Here is an 18,463-nt window from a genome sequence, read left to right on the forward strand (position 1 = left end):
AGACTTCCCATGCTTCCACTCGGGTCCCAAGAGGAAGACTGGCCTAGGATGATCTACTCTAGTTTGCCCTAGCACAAAGGCCTGCCAGGACATACCTCATATTCGGGCTGGTTGACGACACCCTGGGATACCAGCAGCTCTGCATACTTCTGCAGTACAGGCTTCTGCTTGCGGATCTGCTTGTACATGAGTGGTTGTGTAAACATAGGCTCGTCCATCTCATTGTGGCCATTGCGTCGATAACATACCTAGTCAGAGTAGCAAGAGAGGACTATGAGAGATTGTGGTTGGTCTGTGGAAAAGAATACCATTGTGTGTGTGTGTATGTGTTTATCTGTCCTTTCATCTGTGTGATGCCAACATGGCTGACATTGCTTTGCCTCAATTTACTTCCTTTACAGTTAGGATTTCAATTTTCTTTATTTTACATGGTGAACTTGCTCTATCAGATGAGACATAACGAGAGTGACTTGAGAATACAAATTCTTTCTTTTTTTTTTTTTTTTTAAGACAGGGTTTCTCTGTGTAGCCCTGGCTGTCCTGGAACTAGAGCTGTAGACCAGGCTGGCCTCGAACTCAGAGATCTGCCTGCCTTTGCCTCCTGAGTGCTGGGATTAAAGGCGTGTGCTACCACTGCCTGGCACAAATTATTTGTAAAGCAGTCTTAGATAGGACCAGCTGGATCATATAGCTCCCACTGAGAAGTATTCTGAATACTCCAGAACCAGAGGATCCTCCCTGAAGTATGACATTACAAAGTTCCAAGGTGACTTAGCAAGAGTAAGGGGATAGGCGAGATACTCTGCTTGGACATGCTTACCCTGGCATCACTTACCAGATCAACAACAACATCCTTGTGGAAGGTGCTTCTCCACTCAGCTGCCACCTTGCATACATACATGACAGCCTCAGGGTCATCCGAGTTGACATGAAAAATGGGGGCATTTACCACTCGGGCCACGTCAGTGGGGTAGGGGGAGGAGCGGGCCATCCGAGGGTCTGTGGTGAAACCAATCTGTAAGTATGGAACACATGATCAGGCATGAGGGTATCTGGAACTGGTAGTACAGGGCACAGAGAGTGGTAGGCAGGATTGGACACAACCTGTACTTTCTGCTGGGCTACTAAGAATGTGTGCCCTAAGTGGCTTCTTTGCTTAAGTTTTGTTTGTTTTCCTACTCTGGTAACAAAATTCATTTATGTTTAACATAGGGAATAGGTTGTAGTATTAACTGTTTTTTTTTTTTTTTTTTTTTTCTCCCAAGACAGGGTTTCTCTTTGTAGTCCTGGCTGGCTTGAAACTCGCTCTGTAAACTAGGCTGGCCTCAAACTCAAAAGTCCACCTGCCTCTGTCTCCCAAGAGCTGGGATCAAAGGCGTGTGCCACCACTGCTGGCTGGGCTGACAGGAACATTTTTATGTTTTTCTTTCCTGATTATTTTCTCTGCAGGCATACTTATGTAAATATATATAAGTATACATTGAAGTTTAAGATCTTGCTTCACCAATGCACAACTGTTCTAATCCCCTGCTACAAGTAGAGTAGGCTAGTGGTAGCATAATTCCCTAGTGTGCACAAAGTCCTGGGTTTGATGCCCAGTACTGAAACAGAAGAGATAATGTTAGCCAAGCTATGCACTTTAGAGAGGCCAAATTGCTTTTAAATCACCTCCCTTCTCATCCCAATTTCTTTGTGTGGATGTGGCATATGTGTGTGGCTTATTCTCACATGGGGATATGCAAGTACACTGTGTGGAGGCTAAACATCAATGTCAATTGTCTTCTTGTCTCACTGAACCTGTAATTCACCAATTGGTGAGGCTGGCCAGCTAGATTGCTCCTAGTATCTGCCTGTCTCTGCCTCCCTAATACTAAACTCATGAAGGTCCTCATAATGGGTGTGGCAACTACATTACCAATTGAAGTATTTCCCTAGTCCCCTGATGACTACTACTACTACTTTTTTTTTTTTTTTAATTGTTTTTTGAAGCAGGTTCTGACTCTATAACTCAGGCTGGCCTGCAACTCATTATGTAGACCTAGCTAGTGTCAAACTCTCAGATCTACCTGTTTCTGCCTGTCAAGTGCTGGGATTAAAGGTGTGGTACAGCTAGGTACAGCTGAAATCCATGGATATTATATGTAGAGAAAATACAAAACTCTGAAATTGCTCAGCACTGAGGAGGCAGAAAGGATTTTTATAAATGAGGCTAGCCTGGTCTACCTTGAAAGTACTAGGTTAGCTTGGGCTACAGAGTAAGAGCTAAAAAACAAACAATCATACAAACAAAAAACTCCACAAAACAAACAAAAGTTTCAATAGAACTCTACTATAAGCCAGCAACTCCACTCATGGGTATCATGTAGCCAGAACAACTAAAAGGAGGATCTTAAAGAATATCTGTACGTCCATGTTCACAGCAGCATCATTTACAACAGTTTACCCTGGAGAGGCCACCCAAGTTTCTATCAATGGATAACTCAACAAAATTTGGTGTGTTCCTAGTGGAATGTTATTCAGACTTAAAAATACTATAGGGTGCCACTTAAATAAGGTATCCAGCATAACCACAAATTAAGAGACAGAAAGTAAAGTGGTGGTTACCAGGATCAGGGGAGAGGGAACAAAGAATAGGCAGCAATAGTTTTTGTTTGATATTTATTTTACTGTGTGTGTGTGTGTGTGTGTGTGTGTGTGTGTGTGTGTGTGTGTGTGAGAGAGAGAGAGAGAGAGAGAGAGAGAGAGAGAGATACATGTGTGCCCACAGAAGCCAGGAGAAAGGGTTGAAGCTGGGCAATTATGAACCGCCGAATGTAGATGCTGGAAATTTAACTCGGGTCCTCTGGAAAGGCAGCAAGCAGAGTTAACCACTGAGGCCCTCTCCAGCCCCAGGCAGTGGTTGTTTAATGTGGAGCTTCTGTTGACAGAGATGAATGATGGTGACTGCACATTATGGATGTGTTTAATACAAGTGAATGGTTCCTTAGAAATGGTTACATGGGCTGGAGAGATGGCTCAGCGGTTAAGAGCACTGGTTGCTCTTCCAGAGGTCCTGAGTTCAATTCTCAGCAACCACATGGTGGCTCACAACCATCTGGAATGAGACCTGGTACATAATAAACAAACGAACAAATAAATGAATGAATAAATAAATATTTAAAAAAAAGAGAAATGGTTACATAATATAAGCTTGTTATTTATTTTACCACAATATAAAAAAGGGGAAAAAGTTCATTAGTGGAACTTTTTGTTCATTTTAAAAGATATTTCTTGGCTTCTTAACACCATTCTCTGAGGGCAGGCAGATTACATACTAGTACTATCATTTACCTCATGCCAACTACTCAATCCCTGCTTCTCAATGTTCTTTTTTTGAAAATGGTAATATCACAGCTGCATGTAATGGTGCCTGCCTTTAACCAGGCACTGGGAAGCAGAGGCAGGGTTATCTCTGTGAGTTCTATGCCAGACTGGTCTACATATCGAGTTCTCAGCCAGCCAGGGATACATGTGAGACTACCTCAAAAGAAATTAAGAAAAATGCTACTACCACTCCCACTGTATAGGTAACAACCTCATGGATTGAGTTAATGCATATGAGATGCCTCATCGGATATGTTGCTGATCATAGGCACTCAGACAATGCCAGCTTTGCCATGAGTGTGGTATCACTTGGTCACTCATTTGTCCCTCCCACAATCTCACAATGCACCTGGACTGCGGCTTTCTTTGAAATGCATGCATGAGGTGGGCAGAGGACAACCTCAGGTGTTATACTCAGGGATGCCATCCACTTGGTTTGAGATAGGGTCTCCACTGACCTTGAGCTCACCAATTAGATCCTTATTGCCACCCTACTTCTGAGATTTTAAGTGTATACAATCACGTACATCTTTTAAAAAAATTAATTTATTTTATGTGTATTAGTGTTTTGCCTGAATTATGTATATGCATCATGTGTATGTGTGCCTGCAAAGGCCAAAGGCAGCTTTGGATCTCCCGGAACTGGAGTTACAGACAGTTGTGAGCTGCCATGTGGATCCTGGGAATTGAACCTGGGTCCTCTCGATGAGCAGCCAGTGCTCTTAACTGTTGAGTCATCTCTCCAGTCCTCATATACAGCTTTTTTTTTTTTTTTTTGGTTCATATAATTTACCATTTATTAAAGACAAAAGGAAATTTGGATAACAATGAGGTGACTAAGCTTGTTTAACACAATGCAACCCAAAGACACATACATTTGGAGGAGAGACAATAAGAAAACATAAAAAGTCTTAGAAGTCTGTGTCATTGACTCTGCACCTACGTGGCCTCCTCCCCCAAAGGTAATAACAGCACATAAACTGACTATCATGTTTCTATACAAACAGGAAACTGTATGTTTAGTAAAAAACACTTCAAGTTATAAATGTGAGTACAAGTGTCTCCTGATCATGTGAGCAATAGCTACAGGGAAATACATGCTTACAAAGAACAGACTTTCATAACTTGTTATGACTTATGTTTTGCCATCTTTTTTTTTTTTCCTTTTATTTTATTTTACAATACCATTCAGTTCTACATATCAGCCACGGGTTCCCCTGTTCTCCCCCCTCCCCCCCCCTCCCCTTACCCACAGCCCACCAACCATTCCCACCTCCTCCAGGGCAAAGCCTCCCCCGAGGACTGCGATCAACCTGGTAGACTCAGTCCAGGCAGGTCCAGTCCCCTCCTCCCAGACTAAGCCAAGTGTCCCTGCATAAGCTCCAGGTTTCAAACAGCCAATTCATGGAATGAGCACAGGACCTGGTCCCATTGCCTAGTTGCCTCCCAAACTGATCAAGCCAATCAACTGTCTCACCTATTCAGAGGGCCTGATCCAGCTGGGAGCCCCTCAGCTTTTGGTTCATAGTTCATGTTTTTCCATTCATTTGGCTAATTTTTTTTTTCAATAATTGAGTAAAACTGAAATTTATTATAAGCCACAGTCTTCCTAGGGACCTCCATGCTATATATATATAGCCTCCATGGTTCTATGGGTTGTAGTCTGACTGATCTTTATTTTATATCTAGAATCCACCTATGAGTGAGTACATACCATAACTGTCTTTCTGGGTTTGGGTTACCTCACTCAGGATGATTTTTTCTAATTCCATCCATTTGCCTGCAAATTTCATGCTTTCATTGTTTTTCTCTGCTGAGTAGTACTCCATTGTGTATATGTACCACATTTTTTTCATCCATTCTTCCGTTGACGGGCATCTAGGTTGTTTCCAGGTTCTGGCTATTACAAATAGTGCTGCTATGAACATAGCTGAGCATGCATCTTTGTGGTATGATTGAGTATTCCTTGGGTATATGCCCAAGAGTGGGATGGCTGGGTCTGGAGGTAGTTCAATTCCTATTTTTCTGAGGAACCACCATACTGATTTCCACAGTGGTTGTACAAGTTTACATTCCCACCAACAGTGGAGGAGTGTTCCCTTTGCTCCACATCCTCTCCAACATTGACTGTCATTGGTGTTTTTGATCGTAGCCATTCTGACAGGTGTAAGGTGGTATCTCAGAGTCGTTTTGATTTGCATTTCTCTGATGATTAAGGATGTTGAGCATTTCTTTAAATATCTTTCAGCCATTTGTGATTCTTGTTTTGTGAATTCTCTGTTTAGCTCTTTAGCCCATTTTTTAATTGGACTGTTCAGTATTTTGATGTCTAGTTTCTTGAGTTCTTTATATACTGTGGAGATCAATCCTCTGTCAGATGTGGGGTTGGTGAAGATCTTTTCCCATTCTGTTGGCTGTCTTTTTGTCTTATTGACTGTGTCTTTTGCCCTGCAAAAGCTTCTCAATTTCGAGAGGTCCCATTTATTAATTGTTGTGCTCTGTGCTGTTGGTGTTTTATTTAGGAAATGGTCTCCGGTGCCAATGCGTTCAAGAGTGCTTCCTACTGTCTTTTCTATTAAGTTTAGTGTAACTGGATTTATGTTTAGGTCTTTGATCCACTTGGACTTGAGTTTTGTGCATGGTGACAGATATGGATCTATTTGTAATCTTTTACATATTGAGATCCAGTTATGCCAGCACCATTTGTTGAAGATACTTTCTTTTTTCCATTGTATAGTTTTGGCTCCTTTGTCAAAAACCAGGTGTTCATATGTGCATGGATTAATGTCAGGGTCTTCAATTCAATTCCATTGGTCCGTATGTCGGTTTTTATACCAGTACCAAGCTGTTTTTATTACTATAGCTCTATAGTAGAGATTGAGGTCGGGGATGGTGATGCCTCCAGAGGTTGTTTTAATATACAGGATTCTTTTAGCTATCCTGGGTCTTTTGTTTTTCCATATGAAGTTGAGTATTGTTCTTTCCAAGTCTGTTAAGAATTGTGTTGGGATTTTGATGGGGATTGCATTGAATCTGTAGATTGCTTTTGGTAAGATTGCCATGTTTATACTATGTTAATCCTACCTATCCATGAGCATGGGAGATCCTTCCATTTTCTGATATCTTCAATTTCTTTCTTTAGAGATTTAAAGTTCTTATCAAAAAGGTCCTTTATTGCTGGGCGGTGGTGGCTCACGCCGTTAATCCCAGCACTCGGGAGGCAGAGCCAGATGGATCTCGGTGAGTTCGAGGCCAGCCTGGGCTACCAAGTGAGTTCCAGGAAAGGCGCAAGGCTACACAGAGAAACACTGTTTCGAAAAACCAAAAAACAAAACAAAACAAAACAAAAGGTCCTTCACTTGTTTAGTTAGTGTTATACCAAGGTATTTTATATTATTTGTGGCTATTGTAAAGGGTGATGTTTCTCTGACTTCTTTCTCAGCCCTTTTATTATTTGTGTATAGGAGGGCTACTGATTTTTTTGAGTTGATCTTGTATCCTGCCACTTTACTGAAGGAGTTTATCAGCTGTAGGAGTTCCCTGGTAGAGTTTTTGGGGTCACATATGTATACTATCATATCATCTGCAAATAGTGAAAGTTTCACTTCTTCCTTGCCAATTTGTATCCCTTTGATCTCCTTTTGTTGTCTTATTGCTCTAGCTAGAACTTCTAGTACTATATTGAATAAATATGGGGAGAGTGGACAGCCTTGTCTTGTTCATGAATTTAGTGGTATCGCTTTGAGTTTCTCTCCGTTTAATTTGATGTTTGCTGTTGGCTTGCTATAAATTGCTTTTATTATGTTTAGAAATGTTCCTTGTATTCCTGATCTTTCTAAGACCTTTATCATGAAGGGGTGTTGGATTTTGTCAAAGGCTTTTTCAGCATCTAAAGAGATGATCATGTGGTTTTTTTCTTTCAGTTTGTTTATATGGTGTATTACATTGACTGATTTTCGTATGTTGAACCATCCTTGAATCCCTGGGATGAATCCTACTTGGTCGTGATGGATGATTGTTTTGATGTATTCTTGGATTCGGTTTGCCAATATTTTGTTGAGTATTTTTGCATCAATGTTCATGAGGGAGATTGGTCTGTAGTTCTCTTTCTTTGTTGCATCTTTGTGTGGTTTGGGTATCAGGGTAATTGTAGCCTCATAAAAAGAGTTTGGTAGTGTTCCTTCTGTTTCTATTGTGTGGAATACTTTGAAGAGGACAGGTATTAGTTCTTCCTTGAAAGTCTGGTAGAATTCTGCATTGAAACCATCTGGTCCTGGGCTTTTTTTGGTTGGGAGACTTTTGATGACTGTTTCTATTTCTTTAGGGGTTATTGGTCTATTTAAATGGTTTATCTGGACTTGATTTAATTTTGTTATGTGGTATTTATCCAGAAAATTGTCCATTTCTTCCTGGTTTTCCATTTTTGTGGAGTACAGGTTCTTGAAGTATGATCTGATGATTCTCTGGATTTCCTCGTTGTCTGTTGTTATGTCTCCCTTTTCATTTCTGATTTTGTTAATTTTGGTGCTCTCTCTTTGCCTTTTGGTTAATTTGGCTAGGGATTTGTCTATCTTGTTGATTTTTTCAAAGAACCACCTCTTTGTTTCATTGATTTTTTTGTATTGTTCTCTTGTTTTCTATTTCATTGATTTCAGCCCTCAATTTGATTATTTCCTGGCGTCTATTTCTCCTGGGTGAGTTGATTTTTTTTTGTTCTAGAGCTTTCAGTTGTGCTGTTAATTCATTGGTATGGGATTGCTCCATCTTCTTTATGTGTGCATTTAGAGCTATAAATTTTCCTCTTAGCACTGCTTTCATAGTGTCCCATAAGTTTGGGTATGTTGTACTCTCATTTTCATTGAATTCTAGGAAATCTTCAATTTCTTTCTTTATTTCTTCCTTGACCCATTGATGTTTCAGGTGGGCATTATTCAGTTTCCATGAGTTTGTGGGTTTTCTATAATTTTTGTTGTTGTTGAGGTCTAACTTTAAGGCATGGTGGTCTGATAAGATACAGGAGGTTATTCCAATTTTTTTTTTGTATCTGTTGAGATTTGTTTTGTGTCCAAGCATGTGGTCAATTTTTGAGAAGGTTCCATGGGGTGCTGAGAAGAAGGTATATTCTTTTGTGTTAGGATGGAATGTTCTGTAGATATCTATTAAGTCCATTTGAGTCATAACATCTGTTAGGTCCTTTATTTCTTTGTTAAGTTTCAGTCTGGTAGATCTGTCTTTTGGTGAGAGTGGTGTGTTAAAATCTCCCACTACTAATTGTGGAGTTTGATGTGTGTTTTAAACTTTAGTAGTGTTTCTTTTATGAATGTGGGTGTTTTTGTATTTGGAGCATAAGTGTTTAGAATCGAGACTTCATCTTGGTAGATTTTTCCCATGATAAATATGTAATGTCCATCCTGATCTCTTTTGATTAATTTTAGTTTGAAGTCTATTTTATTAGATATTAGGATAGCTACACCAGCTTGTTTCTTAGATCCATTTGCTTGGAAAGCCTTTTCCCAGCCCTTTACTCGGAGGTAGTGTCTGTCTTTGAAGTTAAGGTGTGTTTCTTGTATGCAGCAGATGGATGGGTCCTGTTTACTTATCCATTCTGTTAGCCTGTGTCTTTTTTTTTTTTTTTTAGATAGGGTTTCTCTGTGTAGTTTTGTGCCTTTCCTGGAACTCGCTTTGTAGACCAGGCTGGCCTCGAACTCACAGAGATCCGCCTGCCTCTGCCTCCCAAGTGCTGGGACTAAAGGCGTGCGCCACCACCGCCCGGCTGTAGCCTGTGTCTTTTTATAGGTGAGTTGAGACCATTGATATTGATGGATATTAATGATCAGTGATTGTTAATTCCTGTTATTTTTTGTGGTTGTGTTGTGTTGTCCTTCTTTGGTGTATGTTGGTGTGGGATTATCTATTGCTTGATTTTTTATGGATGTGTTTAGCTTCTTTGGGTTGGATTTTCCCTTCCAGTGCTTTCTGTAGGGCTGTGTTTATGGACAGGTATTGATTAAATCTGGTTTTATCCTGGAATATTTTGTTTACTCCGCCTATGGTGATTGAGAGTTTTGCTGGGTATAATAGTCTGGGTTGGCATCCGTGGTCTCTTAATGTCTCCATAAGATTTGTCCATGATCTTCTAGCTTTCATAGTCTCTATTGAGTAGTCTGGTGTTATTCTGATGGGTTTGCCTTTATATGTTACTTGGTCTTTTTCCTTTGCGGCTCTTAATATTTTTTCTTTGTTCTGTGTGATTAGTGTTTTGATTATTATGTGGCAAGGGGACTGTTTTTTTTTGGATCCAGCCTATTCGGTGTTCTGTAAGCTTCTTGTATCTTCATAGGTATTTCTTTCTTTAGGTTAGGAAAGTTTTCTTCTATGATTTTGTTGAATCTATTTTCTGTGCCTTTGAGTTGGTATTCTTCTCCTTCTTCTATCCCTATTATTCGTAAGTTTGGTCTTTTCATGGTGTCCCAAATTTCCTGGATGGTTTGTGTTACAACTTTTTTGTCTTTAGTGTTTTCTTTGACTGACGAATCTATTTTCTCTATTGTGTCTTCAGTGTCAGAGATTCTCTGTTCTATCTCTTGCAATCGGTTGGTTATGCTTGTTTCTGTAGTTCCTGTTCGTTTAGTCAGGATTTCTATTTCCAGCATTCCCTCAGCATGTGTTTTCTTTGTTGTCTCAAATTCATTTTTCAGATCTTGGAATGTTTCTTTCATCTGTTTAATTGCGTTTTCTTGGCTTGATTTGATTTCTTCCCATTTTTTGTTCGTTTTTTCTTCCATTTCTTTAAGGGAGTTTTTTATTTCCTCTTTAAGGAAAGTTTTTATTTCCTCTTTAATGGAGTTTTTCATTTCCTCTTTAAGGGAATTTTTTTATTTCCTCTTTAAGGGAATGTTTTATTTATTTTTTCTTTAAGGGCCTCTATCATCTTCTTAATATCATTTTTAGGGTTGATTTCTTCTGTTTCTTCTGTCTTGGTATGTTCAGGTCTTGCAGGTGTAGAATCACTAGGTTCTGATGTTGCCATATAGGTCTTTATGTTGTTGCCTGTATTTTTGCACTGGCGTCTACTCATCTCTTCCTCTGCTTGGTGCAGGTGGTGTCTGTGTCTGAGAGTGCCTCTTGTTCTAATTTTTAGTCTTGGTTTTTCGAGACAGGGTTTCTCTGTGCAGCTTTGCGCCTTTCCTGGAACTCACTTTGGAGACCAGGCTGGCCTCGAACTCACAGAGATCCGCCTGCCTCTGCCTCCAGAGGCAGTTTCTCTAGTTTCTTAAAGAGAAAACCAATTACCTATAACTGTGGCTCTAGACAGAAATACTCTAAAACAATAATGTCCTCCCCTTAAATAATGTAATTAAAATCTTTCCACTGTAAAAAGTAGTTTTCTGTGTTATGCAAAGTAATTTATTTTATGTGTATGTGTGTTTTGTATGCATACCAGAAGACAGCATGTGTTATCCAAATTTTCAACAAAAAACCCCACCACTTTTATAATCATGAAACAGTGAAGATTTTATAAGACCAGGAGGACACAAGGGAGGCAACAGACAGAAATCTGAGGTTACCTGGTTGTTGACAACCACATGCACAGTGCCATGAGTTGTGTAGGATGGCAAGTCACTGAGATGGAAGGTCTCATACACGATGCCCTGGCCAGCAAAGGCAGCATCTCCATGCAGCAGGATAGACATCACCTGCAAAAGAGACTCCAAATGTAACACATCTTGATGGTTAGGTCCATAAAACTAGCGGATGAAATGAGCTGCAACTTGTTTTTATTATTTGTGTTTGAGTGTATGAAATAGAGAACAGGTACACATACCACAGTGCATGTGGGAGGTCAGAAGACAACCTTGTGGAGTTGGGTTCTCTTTTTCCACATTTATGTAGATTCTGGGGATCAAGCAAGCTCCTTTATGCACTGAGTCACCTTGTGCAGCTCCTAATTTTTTTCTTTTCTTTTTTTAAAGATTTATTTATTTATTATATATACAGCATGTATGACTGCAAGCCAGAAGAGAGCACCAGATCTTATTACAGATGGTTGTGAGCCACCGTGTGGGTGCTGGGAACTGAACTCAGGACCTCTGGAAGAGCAGTCAGTGCTCTTATCCTCTGAGCCATCTCTCCAGCCCTCCTAATTTTTTTCAAGGGTAATATTTTAAGGTTATTCACAACTCACAAAGTAACAGGAATACAGAAGGCTTCTAGAAAGAGTACAGAGCCCTTCTAGAAGGGCTTCCCTTCTAGCCTGACTTGCTACCACATCCACATGTGCCACCACCTGCTAGCACCTGCCCTGATTACAGAGAATGCCACATACCTGATATGTCATCCCTTCTGCACCCTGCAGGATATCCTTCTACACCTTACAAACCCTCCCATCCAAGAAAGCAACTCCAGCCCCAGCCACTCCAGGGAATGGGTTTTCTCAGTTGTAATGTATCTGGCTGCTCCTACATACCAAATAGGTTAGCCCTGGTCACTTGGTCTGGTCATTGCCTGCCAATTTTCCTTCAATTCATTTCTTGGCAATGAGTACACAGTGATATTGGGTGGGAAGAACTTCATCTTCTTCCTTCTTAGCCTTCATCTCAGCCTCAGCAACCTCTGGACCCACCTCAGCTCGTTCCTTGAGTGGGCAATGGATAGTGATTACCTCTGATTTGTTACTCCTACATCTATTAATTGGCATCTTCCTCCTTCTCCCCAATTTATGATCATATAATCATGATTCCTATCCTACAGATTGCACATAGGAGATTCATGATACCATCAGTTATTCTGATGCTCGCACTATTTCAATGTGCTGTGCCTTTCAGGATACCTCATTTTCTGGTACCACAGCGCTGCAGCCTCATATTGTGTTGTCTATTATCAGCCCCGATTCCTCCAGTAAAGGACGGAAACTTAGAACTCGCAGCTGTTTGTTTACCAACACCAGTCTCTAAGCACAGATCTAGTGAATACATGGGTGTGTACACACACAGGTTATTTCTCTATCTGTATATACCACTTCTATCAACATCTCTTCCAACTACCCAGAGTTTACCTATTAGCTCAGCATCCTCAGTAGGACCCATTCCTTGGCTATATAGCCTATATCTCTCCCAATCCCTTGTATCAGTCAGGGTTCTCAAAACAAAAAACAAACCAAAAACTCAGAGCCAGTGAGGCAGAGTTTGGTATAGGGTGAGGCATAGGACTGCTGAGCTGATTTTAAGGAAGGAAGCTGGCATGTTTAAGAACTGTGAGGCAGGGTGAGCTATGATCTAGGGAGGATTGAGGATTCAGTTTGAGTCAAACTATTTAGAGGCAGAATTCCTTTTCCTTTTGGTACCTCAGTGTTTAAAAGACAGGATTTCATGAGCCAAGGCTGGCCTAAATGTTGCTACATAGACAAGGATGACCTCTGAACTCTTTGTCCTTCCACCTCTACCTCCTGAGAGCTGGTATTACAGGAAGGTATCACCATACTCAGTTTTATACAGTGCTGCAGACTAAACACAGGGCCTCACGCTAACGCCTTATGGTACTGTACTGGGAAATGGTGATCAGCTATTGACATCATCCCAGGCACATGTGGCTTCCCTTGAGTCTGGAGATGTTACACCTCTGGCAGGAGCAACCTTTCCCTTTGCACTGGTTGAGTCACTTGGATTGGCTAGTTTTCTGTCAAGTGACACAAATTAGAGTCATTTGGGAAGAGGGAACCTCAACTGAGAAAATGCTCCCATTTTCTAGTCTGTTGGCAAGCCTGTGGGGCATTTTCTTGATTGATGATTGATGTTGGGAGGGCCCAATTCACTGTGGGTGGCACCACCCTTGGGCTAATGGTCCTGGGTGCTGTAGGAAAGCAGGCTGAGCAAAACTAGGAGGAACAAGTCAGTAAGTAGCACTCCTCTATGGCATGCGCTTCAGTTCTTGCCTCCAGTCCATGTCCTGACCTCCTCCGATGATGGACTGTGATATGGAACTATAAGCTGAAATAATAATGCCACCGCCACCCCCCACCCACCCAAAAGTTGCTTTTGGTTATAGTATCTTATCACAGCCATAGAGAAGTAACTAAAACACCGCCACAGCGATAATTTAAACTTCCACAGAAGAAATGTTTCTGGAATACAAACTCTCAAAGGCTACACACACTAGTACCAAGTCAAATTAGGTGAGTTTCTCAATATACAAGGTTATGGATGACCTCAGCCCAATTTATACAAAGTATGCAGTTTTTACTGAGCACTAAGGTTATGTAACCTGCCATCTTACTGAGTTCTAGATTTAGCAGAAATCAAATCATTTCTAAGGAATGTCAGAAAAGTAGCAAGAACAGCAAGAGACTAACTAAGCTTTCTCTTAGTTGGGCTGAGGTCATGCAAGGGCTTAGAGCAGGATGGAGAAGCAACTCAGAAGTCAGGCTTGCAGTTATCTGCAGTGGGGTAAGGAAACAATGAAGTACATGTGGATAAGATCACTCCTTGGGCTGGAGAGATGGCTCAGCGGTTAAGAGCACTGCTTGTTCTTCCAAAGGTCCTGAGTTCAATTCCCAGCAACCACATGGTGGCTCACAACCATCTGTAATGAGATCTGGTGCCCTCTTCTGGCTTGCAAGGATATGTGCAGACAGAACACTGTATACATAATAAATAAATCTTAAAAAAAAAAAGAAAAGAAAATGTCTCACATACATAACACCCTCACTTTATATATATATATATAAATATATATATATATATATATATATATATATATATATATATATATAAAAAGACCACTCCTTAAAATACAAGGAGTGGTGCTGGAGAGATGGCTTATCGGTTAAGAGCACTGACTGCTCTTCCAGAGGACCCAGGTTCAATTCCCAGCACTGACATGGCAGCTCATAACTGTCTGTAATTCCAGGATTCAACACCCTCATGCAGGTATAACACTAATGCACATAAAATAAAAATAAGTTAAAAAAAACGTGTGATTTTCCAACCAACCAGGAGCTAGCCAATTCCCTTCATTTAGATCCTACACAAGACCAAAAATGTTGAACCCTTCTCTGCTATCTTTCCCATTATTTTATCACCTCTCAGGACACTTCTATTCTAAACAAGGTCTGCCTGAGTGGGTTGTTTTTTTTAATGATTATTTATCTATTGTGAATAGTGTCTGCCTGCATGTACACCTGTATGCCAGGAGAGGGCGCCAGATCTCTTTACAGATGGTTGTGAGCCACCATATGGTTGTTGGGAATTGAACCCAGTGCTCTTAACCGCTGAGCCATCTCTCCAGCCCTTGTCCACATTTTCAAATGCAGAAGCTACCTAAACCTACTTACAATTTCATTTTACTACCCAGTACCAAATATCTAGGCCAGCTCCCTCACATAACCCTAATGTTCTAAGTGGACATGGGGCTACTTGTCTCCCAACATAGGTGGAGCCTCACTGCAGATGTTCTATATCTACTTAAAGGTTTTCTATGGCACTACCCAATCCCTAACCTGGAACCCAGTAAGTACCCTCTATGTGCCTGCAACAGTATCATCAATGAGAAATTGCTGTAGGGCTGGAGAGATGGCTCAGCCGTTAAAGGCTAGACTCACAACCAAAAATATAAGAGAAATTGCTGTCACCTCTCAAAGCTCTTCTAGCCAGCTTTGTGACCTTCCTCTAAATCACCAAGCATAATACTGGGATTATAATTTGTGTTTTTTTTTTTTAAACTTATGTGTAGGTGTTTTGCCTGCATGTATTCTGTATACTACATCTCCAAGAGCAACATGTGCTCTTAACTGCTGAGCCATCTCTCCAGCCCTGATTTATAGTATTTTAAAAAGCAAAACCAGGTATGGTAGTGCAATATATAATCCTAGCACTTAGGAATGGCTGAGACAGAATCTCTTAGATGAGGCCAGCTTGGGCTATAGTCAGACTTTGTCTTTAAATAAATAAAAAGTAAGTATTACAGACCCTACCAAAATTGTGCCCCTCTGCAGGCCACTCTGAGCGGCTGGCTTTATGCTATGGTCCCAACCCTCGCTCCACTTTTTATCCATCTCCACATACTATTTTTTCTGTTTACCTTCCTAAATCATACTGTTTCTTCAATTAAATATTTTAACTTTTTCTGGTTTTTAATTATGTGCGTGTGCATGGACATGAGTGCAGGTTGTGCCGAGGCCAGAAGGAATCAGATTCCCTGAAGCTAGAGTTACAGGCAGTCCTTGAAAGGTCTAGTGTGAGTGTCGGGAATTGAGCTCAGGTCCTCTGTCAGCCCTGACACATCTGACTGTCTCATCTAACTCTGAGCCCACGTCTATGGGTGCTCATTCTAAAGTGCTTCACAGTTCATGCCGAAGCTCTGCTTCTCTCACTGTTCCCTGACTTCTGACATTTGCCCCCTTTCTTTTGTTTACTTCTTTTTCTTCAAACAGAGCAAAGATCCTTGAGAGCAGGCTGACACTGTCTTTTTTACGTATCACTCAATATACATTATACCATGTACATTGAACACATGATTTTTTCCCTGGTTTCTTAGTTTTTAACATCATTTTTAATAAGAACTAAATAATTTGCTATATAAATATAAAATTTGCTACAACTCAGAATCATATCCTGAGGTTAAATAAGGATAAGATTACAGACAGATAAGGGTTTTTATTTTTGAGCAAGCCAGCCAACCAATATTTGGCATTCTCGATACACAAAGGAAATGCCATGACAGTTGGGAGCTGTCTGTCATGCACTTTTAGCCTGATCAGTGACACTCTCTCCTGACATCTGAGTCCCACACCTTTTCCTTGCAGTCTGTTTCTGTTCATAACTAAAAACTGACTCCTCCATCAATATTGTGAAGACACAAGATAACACCTTACCCAGTTCTGGTGATTACAACTTGGAAGAAGTGTGATTACATCCATAAGGCACTGTGTGGAATAGAAGGCAGAAGGAACTGTACTCACAGGCTCTTGGGGCCTCACCTTTTTCCCTTCAGTATCTCCACAATAAAACTGCTCAGCTTTGGTCTTGCCCATCACCACAGGATCAGCAGCCTCCAGGTGGGAAGGGTTTGCCACCAGGGACAGAGTGATGTTTCTGTCAGTCACACGGTTGATCCTTCGGTGATACATGCCCAGGTGGTACTTCATGTCCCCAGAACCCTGACGATAAAAATGGCAAGTGATGCTATGCTAGTTGGAGAGATTTATTCTCAACAGCAGCCTTAGAGATGGGATTTTGACTCCCAGGGCCTAACTGCAGGAGGATGGGGAACCTTTCCCCAACATTATCCCTCCCAGGTACAAGTACAGGGTCACCTGGCAGAAAGAATATATTCTTGCCCCAGCAGGAGGAATATAAGGCTGCTAGGTAGAAGAGGTTGGCAAATTCCAGTAAGGAAGGCAAACTGTAAATGGTCTGGAAGATTAAAGGTTTGGTTAAGACATTCTGAGAAACCAGTGGCTTCAGGGGGTCTTAAGTAGACTGAGACAACCACAATGGATATATCTCAACACAGAACCTCACCTCAGCCGGGTGGTGGCGGCACACACCTTTAATCCCAGCACTTGGGAGGCAGAGCCAGGCGGATCTCTGTGAGTTCTGCTGAGCAAGATCCAGGACAGGCTCCAAAACTACACAGAGAAACCCTGTCTCAAAAAAACAAAAACAAAAAAACCCAAAACAGCAACAACAACAAAAACACTCACCTCATCAGCTGCTTCCAGCTTTGAGTCAAACTGACAGAAAATCTGCTCCAGCTCCTTCCTGATAACATTTGCAAGCACGTTCAGTCGTCCTCTGGGAAACAGGGAAGAGTGAGTAATCTCCAGGGCCAAGCTGCCCTACGCTGCCCCTCACACAAGACACAGCATTTCCTTGGTTTGTAGCCCAAGAAGAGTTACGATCCAAAGCTGATGTGGACACCAAGTATCTGGCCATCAGGCATGCTGAGCCATGACTCATGGACAAGAGAAGGCAGAAAGCACAAATGCTACTAGCCCCAGCCCCCTGCACCTTTCTGAGGTTGGGAGAGGCCTGGACCAGCCTCTCAAGTACTGTGACTATAGGTATGCCCTACCATGTCCACCTGGACTTAATTTTAATGAAACTCACTATAGAATGAAATACAAGTCTAACCATATTTGGCTTTGACACTGACTCTGTAGTCATCCTGTAGGAGTGCAAGAACCTTGGAAAGCAGTACATTTTCATACACTCAGGCACCACCAGATCTCTAGCTGCCACTAAGTGCCTCCAAGGCCCCACAGGCCTAAAGTACCTGTGTGGCATTCCCATGATGACATAGTCTACTCCATTTTCACTTGACTTGTCAATGATTGTCTTGAGGGCAGGGATCAGCACCTCACAGCCTTCCAGACCAAAACGCTTCTCAGAGGACCACTTCCGCTGTAGGAAATCCTCAAACCTGGATGGAGAACCAAGCACCTTGAAGAGCAATGTCCATAGGGCCAGCCTCAATGTCAGGCATTTTCAAATGAAAAGGGGATACAATAGAGGCCAACTCTATTCTCCTGCCTGCTTACCACCCTGGAAGACAGGCTACCCACACTCCACAAAGGGATCCATAGTCCAAATCACACCTCTTTACCTGGTGGACCGTACAAGCCTGGCCAGCAGGGTCCGCTTCTCTTCATTGGTGAACTGCATGATTCCAGGGGTCTCAAACTTCTGCCGGATCCACTGGCATTGCTCCAAATCATTAATGAACATGAACTCCACACCAATGTGCTGGCAGTAGGCCATCTGTCCACATATGTACAGGAACACAAAAGTCATTGGTGAACATGAACTGCATTCCAGCATGCCAGCAATAAGCCATCTACCTGTCCACCACTCTCATACAGGCAAGGCTATGTTTAACCAGTCCTCATTGGAAGAAGACACCAACTGCCCTATTATCCAGGCCAGGGAGGAGCCAACTTCCTTCTCCCATTTGCCTAAAGTGCAGAAATCAAGCAGGTATCAGTCTTGCCATCTTCCTGCCTTGGCCTCTCTAATGTTAGGATTACCAGCTTATAAATTCCACACTTAGCTTCTGAGGGCCTTCTAACACAGCCATGTAACACTTTCTTAGGATCTGGTTAGGG

The 18,463-nt window shown here is 41.6% G+C and overlaps 1 protein-coding gene across 6 annotated transcripts in view; it reads right to left on the reverse strand.

Moving 5' to 3' along the window:
* The window catches only part of Ogdh (oxoglutarate dehydrogenase), an 82,269-nt gene that overhangs the window by 9,151 nt on the left and 54,655 nt on the right, over nucleotides 1–18,463 (reverse strand). For all 6 annotated transcript variants that reach the window (XM_028870570.2, XM_028870569.2, XM_028870566.2 and 3 more), the window contains 7 exons: nucleotides 17,965–18,119; nucleotides 17,635–17,781; nucleotides 17,063–17,153; nucleotides 16,337–16,516; nucleotides 10,932–11,060; nucleotides 836–1,015; nucleotides 96–248 (listed from right to left, as the gene is read on the reverse strand). In XM_028870570.2, coding sequence (XP_028726403.1) covers nucleotides 96–248; nucleotides 836–1,015; nucleotides 10,932–11,060; nucleotides 16,337–16,516; nucleotides 17,063–17,153; nucleotides 17,635–17,781; nucleotides 17,965–18,119 — 1,035 coding nt within the window. The remainder of the gene's footprint in view (nucleotides 1–95; nucleotides 249–835; nucleotides 1,016–10,931; nucleotides 11,061–16,336; nucleotides 16,517–17,062; nucleotides 17,154–17,634; nucleotides 17,782–17,964; nucleotides 18,120–18,463) is intronic.

The sequence above is a fragment of the Peromyscus leucopus genome, chromosome 7 (genome assembly GCF_004664715.2).
Source record: "Peromyscus leucopus breed LL Stock chromosome 7, UCI_PerLeu_2.1, whole genome shotgun sequence".
In the NCBI taxonomy this organism is placed as follows: domain Eukaryota; kingdom Metazoa; phylum Chordata; class Mammalia; order Rodentia; family Cricetidae; genus Peromyscus; species Peromyscus leucopus.